The sequence below is a fragment of the Hyaena hyaena genome, unplaced genomic scaffold (assembly GCF_003009895.1).
Source record: "Hyaena hyaena isolate Hyena2069 unplaced genomic scaffold, ASM300989v1 scaffold_26, whole genome shotgun sequence".
Taxonomy (NCBI): Eukaryota; Metazoa; Chordata; class Mammalia; order Carnivora; family Hyaenidae; genus Hyaena; species Hyaena hyaena.
The window spans coordinates 2,001,658-2,017,562 of record NW_024080658.1 but is presented as its reverse complement, the minus strand read 5'-3'; the positions used below and the strand labels follow the sequence as shown (position 1 = coordinate 2,017,562).

Below are 15,905 nucleotides of genomic sequence, written 5' to 3'. Positions count from 1 at the left end.
CACTCTGCTTCTTCCTCTCTTTAACAGTTTCTGTACTGAAGCAAGGTCCTGTGGTTTTGGTCTTGAATTCCCTCAGGGAATATAGGGAAATCATTTTACTTATATACCTCTTCTTTGACAAGAATCCTATGTCTCTTCCTCCTTATCATATTTAGATTTATTTTTTTAGCCACATAAACTGTAGGCTCCTTATGGGGATGTGACTAGCAGAGATGAGGTAGTATCAACTGATATGTCACAGAGACGAAGCTATTAATACCACAAGCAAATTGTCTGCCACACTTTGGCAAGAGACAGATTTTTGTGGAAAGATTTCCTTTCCTGCAAAGAAAAGGATGATGCAGGAAGTCCCTGGTTTGGGTCAAAATGATCCAGGGTCAGGTGCCTAGGTGGCTCAGTTGGTTAAGCATCCGACTTTGGCTCAGGTCATGATCTTGTGGTTTGTGAGTTTGTGCACCTCATTGGGCTCTGTCCTGACAGCTCAGAGCCTGGAGCCTGCTTCAGATTCTGTGTCTCCCCCTCTTTCTGCTCCTCCCCAGCTCATGCTCTCTCTCAATAATAAATAAATATTAAAAAAAAATTTTTTTTTCAAAATGATCCAGGGTCACCTTGTGTCATCTCACGCTTTTGAGTCATGGCCTGATTTCTTTCTCTGCCCTGAAGAAAGAGGGAAGAAGGTGAAAAATGCAATCTGGGATTTTGAGGGCAAGGGTTCTTCTCAACACCATCAGAAGAAACATGATCTGTGTAGTTGTTCTATTAGTGAAGAAGAAACAAAGGTTTACCATGGTCTCCAACAAAGATGACATTGACACAGCGATGCAGCTTCAGCTGTTTCAGTCCATCCATTAATTGCCCCACTGTTTTGTCAATTTCCCTCAGAGGATTTGTCATCTGGAAAAAAGAGGAAATTAGTCCCTGCAGGTTTTTGGGGATTCTTTTCCTTTTAGTTTCTCATAGATCTTCTACCCCTAGAATATTCTGGAAAGAAAAGTTCAGGCCCAGAGGCAGAGCTTTGTCTAGGGAGATCTGCCGGCTGCTCTTAATGGAAATCTGTTCTGAGCACTTTTATTTGTATTATTTCAGGAATGTAAAATCTCCCCTCATTCAATCCCTTTTAAGATTCTGTGGTACAAAAATATCAGAAATATTAAGGACAATTTTTTTTTTGGAGATAAACTGGCCCTTCTAAAATGTAACAGTGTTGGGCGCCTGGGTGGCTCAGTCGGTTAAGCATCCGACTTCAGCTCAGGTCATGATCTCACAGTTCATGGGTTCGAGCCCCATGTCGGGCTCTGTGCTGACAGCTAACTCAGAGCCTGGAGCCTGCTTCGGATTCTGTGTCTCTCTTTCTCTCTGACCCTCCCCTGCTAACACTGTCTCTCTCACTCTCCCAGAAATAAATAAAACATTAAAATTTTTTTTTTAAATAAAATGTAACAGTGTTATTTAAATCCAAGAATTTTGAGCATGAGCAGAAAGTCAGATGGATAGTTTAAGCCTCTTGTTCGCTAGGTGAAATCACATCAGATTTTGAACGATGGTAAGAAGATGGAGGCTAAGCGAATCAAAAACAGTTCTGAGGTAAAATGGTGCCCTTCCATTTGATGCTAAATTAGAACATCATTAATACAATGGAATCCATGTAATGTTTCCGAGAACTTAACTGTCAATGTCTGAAAATAATAGATTCCATAATAGAATCTCTTCCAAGAAACAAGCTTACTAGAAGAATCTCTTCTAAGAAACAAGCTATTCCTTCTCAGTTTAGTTCCTTTCAAGCTGATTTTGAGTGAATAAGAATCTCCAAGAGTCTTAACTTCAAAAGAAGTGAACAACTGAGCTTGTTCTAAAATTCTTATTCAGCCTAAGGAAATATGAAAGCTCAGTTGTCTGAAGATTTCCCAAGCTTAAGAAATATAATCCATCTCTCACTTTCTTGCATCCAGTGGAAGCTTCTAACAGCACGAATGCTCCCACACACTAGCAACTTCCCCTCTCACTGTCCTCTCTATGCAATGGAAAGATTTCCAAGAAACACTTCATCAGACAAACACTTGACAGTACTTCAGGCGAATTTTACAACTTAGCTACAACCACACACATACACCCAAGATGACTGGTAAGAACAGAAGGGTCTGCATATCATTTTTTATTTCAGACATAGAATATTATCCTCCATTAGTCTCTTCTCAGATGACTCAAGACCTCTTCTCAAATCATGTCCTCAGTTAAATCAAGCATAAACTTGTTTTTCTTCATGGCAGGAGTCGGGATTTCCAATTTTGTCCCAAGGAGTAAGTCACAAGTGAAAAGTCTCAGAATGATATGTGCAAGCATCATCTGAAGGACTAACACGTGCAGAACTAAATGGTATTTACTTTCGGGAAAACCATGCTTTCGTCTAAGACCTTTGCCTCAACAAAAACATACCAAAAGCATTATATATGTCAATCCTTGGCAATGCCTTACTTTCACCAGACAACTCAGGCGAAATCCATGACCTGCTTCTCAGTGATGATTTCAGATAGTCATAAGCAAAAGAGTGCCTCAGAAACCTGAAGGTTTTGAGAAAAGTGACAACTTCTAGCCTGTTCTGAATGGACTGAAAAGAGTCAACATTACTCATGTCTCTAATAAGAAAATACAGACAGTTCCAACTACCCACTGTTTTCTCTTTCTTTCCATCTCAGCTATTCCCTTGTCTATAACCTAAGACCTTTTCTGGACTTTGAAGGTATGCACCACTAGCCTGCGCCAATTTTCTATTGAGTTCTAATTTACATGATCTTTGAGGAATCCCCTCGCTGCTTTGCTGGATTGTTCTCAAGAACCAAGGCTACAAACCATTGTAAAAAGTCCATGAATAAGTGCAAGCAGAACCAACAGCCTTTCCAACATTCGTTCAAGCCTAAATGTTAATACTAGTTTTAGGGCAACTGATTCTAAAGAAAGTGGAAGGTTCTTTTTTCCCCCGTCTTGCTGAAAGTTCAAGAGGTCTTCACACTCGTGTTAACCTCTGAAGTGCCAGATTCTTCTGGACTCAAAGCCAAGGATGACACAGCCAGAGTTTTTCTGAAACGTATTCAGCTGATTTTCAAACCAAGGCACTAAAGAAAACCTTCAACTCAGACCTACCCGCCACAAAGCTTTGGAACAATAGATAAACTTACTTTGTCCTGACGAGTTTCCGCAGCATAATGATCCATTCTATGTAATTTTCTTCTTCTTTTCTTTGGAGGAGCAACTGGTCTTTCCTGTCTCCTCTTAGGGGTAACCTTCCTCTTAGGTCTCTTAGCCGGAGTAAGAGGTGAGCCATAACTACTCTCCTGTACTGGCGGATAGAGATGTCTGGACTCAGAAGTCGTCTGGCCCTCTGGGTCAGATAATAATGCTCACACTTTGCCATCTTGGGCCAGCAGAGCCTTAGTTAGAAAAACTAAGGCTCCTTAAGTGAGAGAAAGTTGGTAGGAGGACTGATTCATGGAACTCTATTGAGAGAAGCTTCCTAAACCCATCTTGAGGCTGTCATCAGAGCTTCTTCACTGAGAGCAAGAATATAATTTAAGAGAATCTAGTCATGTGGGTTTCTCTTAGGCTAAGAGACTACTTGTGGATATACCTAAAGGTGACATACAGTCCTGCACTCCATTAACTCTCACATTAGGGAGAGACTGGTCTTTGGTTATGAAACGCTCTCCCTTTATAAAGTGCTAGCAGAAATCCAAATAGAATACTAGCCATTTAGTCATTTCAAGGTAACTATGGAATTCATGTAGGTGGCTCCAATTCAGAATCTGATGGATATCTGTTCACACCACCAACATATCAAAGCAAGTGTCACCTTCATTCGCAAGGATTAGGGGAAACATTTTACACCAAGGATGGAGTGGAACATAAATAATAAGCAACCCTCCTTGGACATGAATGTGTTCTTAGACAAATCAGGACTTTCAGCAGGAGAAAGAACTTCCCACTGATAATTTAGGTTTTCGGTACAGAGGGACTCTAAAGCCAAGAGAGAACCATAAATAAAACTGTCTTTTAAAAATTATCTTGTAAACTAGGTAAAATGTAAAAATCATCAAGATCTCTTTCATCTTGGTATAGATCACAAGAAAGAGTCTGTGTTCTTATACTCTTTCTACACATCTTGTGAAAATCTAGAGAGAGTGGTGAAGGCTGACACAGAACTTGAGTAAGGAAGATAACCTTTGGGACTTCCAAATGCTAGAGAAAAATAGGCCCCTGATTTGCTGATGGTGCAAAAGTGAATTAGAGCCGCAAGCCCTGACATCTCCCTGGCTGAGTCTCTCCTGGTGCGACTGCTCCGAGAATCATTCAGATGCAAGAAGGGGCGGGAGGGGAACAATGTTAGTGTATCCAAAAGGGAGCCCATCTGCCATGCCATTTCACCATTTCCAGAGCAAGCCACTGCAAAGGCATTTTTGTTTCTGCCTCATCATCTGTCCCTGGAGAGCAATTGAAAGACACAGCCCATGGACTCTGGTTTGGTGGTTTAAAAAAAAAAAAAAAATGCATCTAGTTTCAGGCAGTTCTCCATGAGAAGAGAAGCAAAAGGAAAAAGAGAGTTTCCCATTTCATGGTCACTGAATACATTTCAGCTAGCGCTCAAGTCGGCCCATCAGACACTCGGCCATTTGCAAGAGACCATCCAGAAGACTCCAAAGGCGAGACCTTCTGGTTGCAGCAGGTTAGAGGAGCAGCGGGAGAAACATGATTTAGCCAAAATGAGTTTTCATCCAGTGATTATATTGCATGTACTTCCTTCTTCAAATGTTAGAGGTAGACAAAAGCTAAGTTTTCACTGACCAGCCATACTTTAGTCTGACTTGAGAAGATTTTAGCCTGAGGTTATTAGGAGGATGGGAGGAAGAGGGGCAAATTTCCCTGCTTTTCAGAAGGATACTTTGCCATCTGAAGGTAGTAACTAGCCAGCCAAAGCTCTGCCTCTAGGCCTGGGAGAGCAGCCGAACAAGGAGTCACAGAGAAAGCACAGAAAGTCAAAGAGAAACAGATTGCGCCAACAATCAAAAGCAAGCATGTTTCTGAACATTCGCCATCACGCTATGAAACCAGGAGCAATACACCATTTCTTGAAGCTATCAGCCCAAAGTTTGGTCATCTCATTTAACAGTCTTTGACAATCGTCCTGGAAAAAGTATACTCAGATAGTAAGCAAATAACGCACAGATTTCAACTTCATTGTAGCACACAGCATTTTGAATTTTTTCAGTTAAATTTCAAATGCAAGGTATTCTCTCATTAGATGTAAATGATGACACGTTATGCTGATTTTATAAATAATCTTTCCATTTGTAAAGTCTTTACACGCACACCACATGTATATAATGGATATACGGGTATATAAACCAATTTGTCTACTACAGAAAAGAGGTTTTGCTGCCTTGTTTGGGTTTCACGTTTTTAAAGTGTAAATGGTTTTGCTTTTTTTCGTTCAGTAAAAATAGGATTCCTAGAGCCAAATGAAAAATAGTTGAAATCTGAAATATCTCTTGCTTTACTGGGAGAAAGTGGCCAGGTTACCAGGTTATCATAATTGAAGATACACTCCACGTACCTAATTAAGAGTGTTTTACTCCGTGGATACATGAGAACGTCCCAGTTTGCAAGGAAGTAGTAATACTAAAAAGAACATAGCACGAATACTTCCAAGTCTTAATTCAAAAATTCTAGAGGAAAAAAATTCTCTGTTTGTATATTTAGGAGCAACTCTGAACAAGCATCATCATTATAACAAACAAAAGCATCTTATATTATGTTCCATTTATCACTGCTCAGTACTTTAAAAAAAATGTCAGTTTATTTCTTGACTAAAGCATGCACACACACTTTACTGTACACAAGTACAACTGAACTACACATACTAGCAATCCAGAGATGTTCTTGGATAAAAAACACTTATTGCCAAGCGGTGTGACCTTCCAAGGAAATGAGGAGCGTAAGAGGTATATTTCATCTACATGGTCAAAAGCCAACTTTTGACATGAAGAAAGTCTTCTGTATGAATTGAACATGGTTATTAATGACCACTCTGCTTATGTCCTGGACTGAAGGAGGGATAAACGGTCCCATGGGAAGACCCTGGTCCAGGAGTTCTGAGACTCTACGTCTCAGTCCGCTTCCCTGCCAGGAGACGCGAGCTGCCTCTGTCCTCTTTAAATACCAGCCGCTTCCTTTTAAAAGAAGGGCTATGCCAACCTCTCCCATAGGATCTTTTAAGGGATATTATTATCCAAGCAAGGTTGAACTTTTAAGTAAGGCACATGGAACTACTTAAGATTTTTTTTAACATTTTAATAAAATGTAGTTCCTTTTGTTCACTTTAGATTAATCGCAAAGAAAGTCATCCTAAAGATAAAACAAGCAAGCAGGCATGCTTTCTCTGGGAAGAAGAACATTTGTGTTTCATGCAGATGTTTATCTCATTTTTATCATTAGTGTTTCATAATCATGCAACACTCGTTAAACATCAAAGGGACAGGAAAAAGAGCATCAGACTTATATAACTTCAATGATTTAAGGCAAACTAAGAATGGTTTCACATAGTCATTAGTTTCCAGCATTTAAAAAAATCACAACAGAATTGATGTTAAAACATTCAAAACTATTTATGGCTTCTTGGTATTTACTGGCTTTGTTTAGATATACTGCTTTTTGCTCAAAAGTATTTAAACCAAGTATTTCCTACTCCATCTTATGCTGAACACAATGAACTTAATTATCACAAACACTGTTGTCACAGCCTATTAGAGAATGGAAGGCAGTTTCCATTAACAGAGTTTTTGAAATGATTTCTTATCCCAAATCAAATTTTATTGTGTCAGTGTAGACTTTACCACCCTAGTTAGAAAGAGAGATGGGAAATGTTTTAGATTTGCAAATCCTGTCATGTATTAAAATGACCTATGCTGCACCACTGGGGAGATTTCCATCTCCAGATGAATGAAGAATATAATAAAGTACAACCATCTCTTTCCCACCTCTGAATTTGAAGTTATACTGGATATCACATAACAGATTGTTTTCAACTAAGATTCCTGACTGTTTGATAAAAGGGCATTACATTGCTTTGTTAAATATATTCATTCAATAGTGCATCTCTCTCAATTAAGAATTAATTTCAGGCATCTGGGTGGCTCAGTCAGTTAAGCATCGGACTTCGGCTCAGGTCATGATCTCACTGTTTGTGAGTTCGAGCCCCTCACTGGGCTCTGTGGAGATGACTCAGAGCCTGGAGCCTGCTTCGGATTCTGTGTGTGTCTCTCTCTCCTTCCCTCCCCTGCTCACACATGTTCTCTCCCTGTCTCTCTGTCTCTCTGTCTCTCTCTGCCTCTCTCTCTCATAAATAAATAAATATTAAAATTTTTTTTAAAGAGTTACTTCCGTTTGGAGGAGTAACAGATACATTCATAGTCTTGATTGTGGTGCTAGTTTCACAGCTATATACCTATGCCTAAATTTATTAAATAAAAAGGGTCCAGTGCTATCACATATACCAGGTTTATTGCACCTGCTCAGGCTATTGGAGCTACTCAGCTGACCTACCCTCTCTGAACTGCATAATCATTGTAACGGAGCTGAAATTCAGTTGTAATGCTTTGTATTGTGTGTTTCCTCTCCAGATGCCTTTCCACTCCTATCCCAGGGATGGAAATGCCAACCCTTCCGATCCTTCACCTTTTGACCAACGCCTTCAGGGATGGCATATACCTCTCCTGTGAATATCAAATCAATCTGAAATGAAATTCTTATAAGAGAAACAGGTATGTTTAAGACTTTTCACAGTGTTTTTAGTCTTGTAGTTCTTTGACTTTGTATAAAGTTTGCATATGCAAGACACTTTGTATGAGTCCTAAAATAAAGTCAGTAGGTCAGCTAGCCAGAGGCACAGGTTCTCCTCAAGCAGATGATAAGCTACTAACCTCAGGGCCAAAAGGGCCATATTTGTGTCCAGAGAAATCAGGTTGTTCCGAATAGAAGGCATAGACTGAAGGCCTACGGGAAAATTGGGAAGTTCAGAATCTCCCCCAAACCACATATAACAAAGAATATCAGTGTCCCTTCACATTAAGAAAAAATTCTCTCAAATCAAGTTAATTAATATCCCAACCGCTGTTAGTATTAACATGAAAAATGTCTTTATTGTTTTTTTGGGGGGGGGGTAGGAGTTCTATTTTTTCCACATCCACTCCCCCCTACACCACCCCCACTGTAGTAACTGCCTGGTACCACTTTCAGGGACCAAACGTCACAAAAGATTATCTGAACATAAACTCAGGAGGTCTTTGATCCTCAAGATAATAGAGCCCAGTGAAAATTCACATGGACCATGCAGTCTGCAGTCTGAAAGAACAACTCCATTAAAGTGAAAAGTCAGTCTTAATACTTCCCTGGCATCCTTGGGATGCTGCTGGTTCATTTCTCAAAGCCAGGAACTCCCTTAACCTCTGCTGTAGTGGCCAGGAATCATAGCTGTAGTTCAACCATGTAATTAAGTGGTCCCCAATATCCTATATCCATCATTTCCTTCTTAGGGAATGTAACGGTCAAGACTGAAAACCATAAAACTTTTCTATTTCACAGCCCATCTAGTTTTCACCCAATTCTAACCTATGATGGAAACAGACTGAAGAAAGGAGAGGGGAAGTCAGGGAGATGGAAACAAATACCTTTCATCGTCTGGCAGGGTGAGCCACTGCAGTATGGTTAAGATTCTCCGCTCGTGAGGAATGACGCTGTAGGGTGATAACACATAAAGTATGATGTTAGGTTGCATTTCCACAAACTTCAGCCTGATGACTGCTCCCTCCAGCACCAGGACCAAGGGCTCTCTATTTACCACCATCTGCTTTCATGTCTTTGTCTTGTCGTAAAGGGCCCTCTTTCGAATTAGCATTTAAACTCCCACTTCCATTTGCAACATATTGTTCGACCTTTGGAAACTCTGATTCACAATCAGATGAGCAACATGTCTGGCTGACAGAGATTCTGCTACAGGCAGAAAAGGACCCTGGGCTCAGGCGCCTTGCCATTTAGTGAGTAAATCCATTAGTTATGGTTACCAGGACTGACATTCCCAATGCTTCTGGCTGGTAGTGTGACCTCTCTTAACCTCTACCCCACTTTGACCTCTCTGGGCCTCAGTTTACTCATTAGCATAAAAGGTAATAGCAAAGCACACTGCACATAACTTGTCATAAAGATAAAATGAGACAAAACAAGCAAAGGGCATGTACAGGGCCTACCCGCATAGTAAGTTCCACAAAAAATCACTTTATTTTTATTAATGATCATAATTAGTTATCATTCTTCCTCTAAAGACCTATATGACTTTGGAAACGTTATTTAATCTGAAATTTTACATTCTTCCTCTATAAAATAAGGGGTTAGGAAAGGTATTCTTGAAATTCTTTTCTAGCTCTATCAAAATCTATCAAGAATAGGCACCTATAATTATGAGACTGACAGAAAGGGTATAATCTTCATCCACAATGACTTTTGTGTTTAAGTCTCATTCCTCTGTTGAAATATAATTACCCAAAATCTGGCACCAGCTTTGAGAGCTCTCAGCTAACACGATAGTACTGTATCCTGGGCTGAGTTTCACTGAGATGCTCACAAGCTGAGCAATGTCTTTATTTATGGGGAAATTGGCTTATTCTTTCCTAACAAGTACACGACATGTTTTTCTGCTCCCGCATCTGAGACCAGGCATTAGAGCTTGTTTATGATGAACTCAAACTAAAGCCCAAGTTTAACTGTGGTCAGTAAACATTACTGTGGCCAGGAGTGACCCGCCGTATGAACTGTGTTCCCTGGGTGATAATGGTGTCAATGTAGGTTCACCAGCTGTAACAAATACACCACTTGGGTGGAGGACATTGGTAATGGGGGAGGCTAGGCAAGCACAGGGGCAAAGGGGGCTTGGAAAGTTCCTATACCTTCCAGCTCAGTTCGCTGTGAACTTAAAACTGCTCTAAATAGTAAACTCTATTGAAAACGTATTGTGAGATATAGGGTGAGCCATTTACACTTTTACTCTTGGTGTAGGTGAACAAGAGAAAGCTGGGAGAGAGACTAAACGTCAGAGCCATGGTAGAAGGCTGGAGCTGGCAGGAGCCCTAATCAAGCTGCTCTTCTCCCTAGGCCACCCCTAAACCCCCATCCCCACCAACGCTCCTAGATCAGAGTTTTGTCATTCCGCCCTCCCAGTCTAGACTTATGCCAGCAGCCCAGAAAGTCATGTTTACCATAAAATGAGTCCTAATCTAAACAAATTCCAAGGCTACTGAATTAATGTGACCATGTTTATTATATCCTATAATTGAATTAGAAATAGGCATAGAGAAGCCAAGATCATCACTTAAAGTATTTAATTCATCAGCCCCAGAAGTCCTCTGTATCTGAGCAAAATAATTACGTATCTAGAATTCTTTCCTAACTAAAAAAAAAAAAAAGCAAATGTTTTAGCCTTTTCATTTTACCTTATTTCACAACCTACCTACAAGCTGCTTTATTTTACATAATTGGTGTTAAACTTGCTTGATACTAATGGAAAAATACACGCTAACAGAATTTGCGTCGAGCTCAGAACACGCATCCTCTAACGCCTTCATTGGATGGGGTGCTTGACCAGCAAGGAATAAAAGCATCAACTCTGCGGCTGGAATGCTTGGGTTTGGAGGCTGACTCCAACATGTATTGGTGATGAAACTTTGCCAAGTTACTTAACCTTTCAGTGCCTCAATAAAATGAGGATAATAATAGCTCCTACCTCCTAAGGTTGTTTTAAGGATTAAAAGAGATAATATGTGTAAAGCACTTAGAACAGTGCCTGGCATAAAGAGTTTAGAGAAACGTTAGCTTTTATTATTATGCACTGGATTCACAGGTCCACGGAGATGACACACTCATTCATGAAATGTTTGTTAAAAGTATAACATGTTCAAGGCATTTGGGTGAATGTAAATAAAGATACAAAATTCTCCTACTAAAAAGACCATTAGAAGGAGTCGCCAATCTCTTCTTAGAAAGATAAGCAGGGGATTATCATTTTCTGGGCAGGAGCCGAGTATGTGTGGGTAGTAAGAACCAGAGATGAGAACTATAGATGCCTGAATATCCATCCAAACTGTGACCCTGGGCATAACATTTTACCTCTCTCGGCTGCGCTATTCTAACCTTGCCAATGAGGAGCTGGTCAAAGAGGTCTCTAACTTTCCTAGGAGTTCTACATTTTCTTTATGAAATTACCCCAGGAATCTAAAAGACATAGACCTTAGCCATTAGTGTTTAAAACACAGCTCAGAGACAGCACAAACAAATGTGGCAAAGGAAGAGTGCGTGTCCAAACGGAAAGGGAATCGGCCCTTTGTGCCTCTGTCTTTACCATCACCATTTGATATAGAATTTGTCATGATACCAAGTAAGTCAGACATGGTCAGAAAAAGATAAAAAAATAGGGATGGAAAATGAAGGACCAGATGAGGCATTTAGTGTCAATGGAGAACAAATCACCTTGGAACACATATAGCTCTTGTATGTCAATGTTGGAAGAGAGGATGTGGATTAGAAAACAAAAACCATTTATTGGTTATTCTCTGTGTACTAAATACCCTACTAAGCACTTTAAATAAATTAGCTCATTCTATCTTCACAACACCCTTGAAAAAGATGCTGTCATCACCATTTAAAGATGAGGACATTAATTCATGAAGAGATTAAATCACTTGTCTACAGCCAGCAATCTATTAAGTAGCAGCGCTGGGATTAGAAGCAATCTAAACACTCACACATAAAAGGAATTATTGCCTTTGAAAATGAATTGACACACACACAAAATGTAATGGAGCATCAGCTGAGGATTACTTTGGAATAAAATGCTATCATTTAAAAAGCAAGAATAATTCTAGGTTGCACTATAGACTCACATTAAAAAGATGACCTTCAAAGCCTAAGTCTGTGGCTTGAATCTGGTTTCAAATTTAAAATTTTTCAGAATGTTATCATGTGTAGACTCCTCTGACATATATTCCATTAAAAAAATGAAAGTATCACCGTGGTTTGTGTGTGTGTGTGTGTGTGTTTTAGTTATAACAAGATTTTTTTTAAAGAAAGAAACAAACTAAATCCAAGTCACTCCCAGAATACAGAGATAAAAGAACAATAGCCTGAGAAGCAAAGCAAAACTAAGGACATCTCGAGAGCACACACAAGCTACCTTCTTAGAAGTAGTTTGAAATGGGTGGAGAAAATTGCCATTCAAAATCAGAACACTGGGCCTTTTCAATGAAGCTTTGCAGCAGTTTCGGGGGGTAAGGGTGGGGCCTAGGTATTAATTATGTTGTTGGCTACTCTCCATTCTGCTGGGCAAATATGTTGTAGAGCAGAAGAAATCATTTCTGTAAGCATCTGTGATAGTCAAGGGTTACAGAAATGTAATGCAGATGATTAAATTTGTAAATCCACATGTCATCTGCATGTCATTTCTAACATACCCACACTTATTTCTCAACTCAGAAAACGTCTTTAAAAAAATAGGGGCAGGGCGGGGGGAGGGAGACTTTTAAAGAGTCACTCTGTCTTAAAATCACCAAACCCAGTTTCAACGTAGTCCTTCAAATCTGAAAAAGCTACTTTTGTTCCTGAATTTGGAGAATATAGATGGTCCCATTCTGGATTAATCTGAACCTGTGATTGCTCTCAGCACACTACTGTTACAGAATAGTCAGATTTTTGTTAAGGCATAAGAGGCAAATATGGAAATAGCTTTAAGTGTTTAAAAAAAAAAAAAGATGGAAAGAACATCTCGGTGGGAACAAAATCCCCATGAAAGTTGAAACAGATTCCTTTTCTCACTAAGGAGCCTTAAAAATAATCAACATGTTGACACTTTTATTAGGTAAGATTCATCTTAAGACTACTTTATGAACATTAACTACTAATCCCCCCATTACCTCTGTGGGGAAGATGAGTGGTAGTTCCATTTTTCTTATTAGGAAAATCCTAGAGTTCAGTGGAAAATGGAGTGGAAACAGAGGGCTTGTCTCCTGTCTGGAATTTGCAATCTCTAGACTACTACATCAGCTGTCTGAGACCACACTAGACTTTTAATGTTGTGAACCAAAATAAATATAGCTTGTTATAATACATTTATAGAAAATGATAATACAAACCACAGCAATAAATAGTCTAAGAGAAATATACAATCTTTGGAGGTAAGTTACCAAACTCCATAAGTGGACAGAAAAATCTGAAGGATGACAAGAAGAGAAAATCTTCTTTACATTCTATTAAGAAAAGATGAGGGGGGAAAAGAGAGGGAAGACCACTAAAAAGTACTTGGAAGATTATTTTCAGTCAGAAAATATAGGAAAGTTCAAGTGCTTTTATATTTAGCTGCAATGAAAATCAAATGGAGTTCATGTTTCATAAGCAGAATCATAATTGCAATTTTACAAATATTGATGAAATAAAGAGAACTTACACAGACCAGAAGAATGTCCCAGCTTTCACCCCTTGCTTGGTGGCTGTAATCCATAGCTAATGAGGAAAATATAAGAGGCTTACAACATGTTCTGAGATTTTTTTTCTTCTCAAAGAAGAAAAAGGTTTTAAAATATATTGGATCAGATCTCTTATACATTACCCACACCCCATCATAAATTTCACATTATTTGCAATCATTCTCGTTTCACATCTGGAAGTCAGAATCAGTGTTTCCATAAATGTCATTCAATACATTCTCTGCAAAAGCTTTCAAAAGCTCTGCTGTGATTCCAGTGGCATTTTTTTAAAATTCCTATTTCATCTCAGAAGTCTCTTCTGTACCTGTCTTTTTTGATCATTGTTTTGAACATTTCACTTATATGACAGAATTCGGCTCATAAAAGGCCCCAGGAGTGGACCATATGTTTCCTGCCCTGTTGAAAGCCTATAGAGGAGAACCCCAATTTGGTACACAGCTGCTGCCAGAGTGTTGGAACCCAGCTTTGTCTTGTTGTGTTTTAAGCTAGGTGGATGAGAAGGGGGGAAGAAGCTATTTTTTATTTTGGATTTTCCCTTGCATCTTTTATTTAGCCCTTCAATAAATGGAAATTTAAAAATAAGTTCCCAGGATACGTTAAGTGACCCAAGCATTTCTTTGAGGCTTTTGCAATATTCTTTCCAGCACATGCTGCTGGGAGGCAGGAGACAAGGCATTTAAGAACCTGAGCTCTGCAACCAGATAGCTGCTGATTTTAAGCCTCCCCTTTGTCATTTACCAAGTGTGCAATCCTCCAGGAAATGACTTAAGTAAGAGCTCTTTGCTTCCGTTTCCTTTAAAATGTAGGTAATATTACCTAACACATAGGATTATTCTAAGCTTTAATAAGTTAATACATTTAAGGCCCCTAAAGCAGTGTCTTAGCATTTGGTGAACTCTAGATCAATTTTAATCTTTATTATTATGCATTGGAAATAAATATAATCCAGTTATTCTAGGAACATTAAAAACAGCTTAAGATGGCCCGTGTCCCATCGAACATAAGTCTGTAAGAGAAACCTCCCCACTCCCCCCCGACACACACTCCCCACACCCTTCCCCCGCCCTGTGCTTTAGGAGGAAAACAGAAAGAAATATGCTTTGTTTGTTTTAAGACCCAAGAAAATGGTCTAGGAATTGCAGCTAGTTTTGGTTTCATTGTATCCAGACTTTCAGAGTGTCTTACCAACTCCAGTGAAAACCTCTGTTTGGGGGGGAAAGGGAAAATTTGGAGGTGTGGGGCCTCAAGGAGGTTGGCTGTGGTTTAAGAAAGGTCTGAAAGGCCTGCCCTGGGGGATTCCACAAGGATCCCCAAGCCCCTTTGGAGTGACAAAAGATTCCCAGAGCCCGCAAAACCACAGCTGCCGGCAGCTGGGGGGTAAATGACGGGCAGGAGAGCACAGAGCGCCCTCTTCGATCTGAGGAGTTGTGAACTTCTAGAGAATGTCATCTGCATGGAAGACGTGGGTTCCTCCTCCCGTGGGGACGGGTCAGAGAGATGAGGATCTCAGAGTGCTCTGAGGCCCTTCCAAGACTTGGCTCAGAGTTATCTCTCCCTTTTACAGACAAACTGGCATGGACACACAGGCCAACCAGGGCTCAAAACGTGTCCATTCTTTTTTTTCTTTTCTTTTTTCTACTCTTCTCTTCTCTTTGTGATCACATTTATTTAAAGGGTTGGCGGGGGGCGGGGGGAGGAGATGTCCTTTAGCCTAAGTATTTTTGAGTTATCCACAAATCATTTCAGGAGTGGAAGCATCCTTGCTCGTTTCTTAATATCAAAACTTACACAGGCTTCTCTTTCGAATGTCTTCTGCATTTAAAACGGCAATCATAAGAAGTCTCCTATATTCCATATACGATAAATTCTTTGGTTCAGCCAACTCTTAATGGAGAGCAACTAGCACAACACCATTTCCCCAAAGAGCATCAGAATACTCCGATATTGTCAAAAATGTTATGATTTATGCATCCCTTCGTATGTTTCCTCATCAATTTCTATAGCAGTCACAGTTTCCTCCACATCTCCCAATGCCATCTTTACATGCTGACCATAAGCATGTACTCCTCCTCAAAGCTCTCTGTCATTTCTCATTTTCGCGTAAATTCGCTCATCCACGCTGAGCCTCATGAGTTCCAGAGGCTCTTCTACAGTGTTGGTAGTCTGTTCCTGGTCCTTGTCATCCGCGATATTTCAAACCCTGTACCCTTTCCCGCCTCTCTCGAGAGAACAAGAGCCTCTTGGTCTCTGGAAAGGCGAGAATGCAGTGAGCAGGAAGTAAAAAGAAATTTGCTATGCAAGGTCTTGCTTTGTGCAGTTTTCATTGGCCATTTG

General features: G+C 39.9%; 1 protein-coding gene and 1 pseudogene across 5 annotated transcripts in view; both read right to left on the bottom strand.

Moving 5' to 3' along the window:
• ENPP2 (ectonucleotide pyrophosphatase/phosphodiesterase 2) overlaps positions 1 to 15,905 on the bottom strand; it is a 106,909-nt gene that overhangs the window by 35,834 nt on the left and 55,170 nt on the right. For all 5 annotated transcript variants that reach the window (XM_039227222.1, XM_039227221.1, XM_039227225.1 and 2 more), the window contains exons 9-12: positions 13,532 to 13,587; positions 8,715 to 8,780; positions 7,968 to 8,040; positions 786 to 894 (exon numbers count right to left, since the gene is read on the bottom strand). In XM_039227222.1, the coding sequence (XP_039083153.1) occupies positions 786 to 894; positions 7,968 to 8,040; positions 8,715 to 8,780; positions 13,532 to 13,587 (304 nt within the window). The remainder of the gene's footprint in view (positions 1 to 785; positions 895 to 7,967; positions 8,041 to 8,714; positions 8,781 to 13,531; positions 13,588 to 15,905) is intronic.
• LOC120228671 lies at positions 15,446 to 15,764 on the bottom strand (annotated as a pseudogene).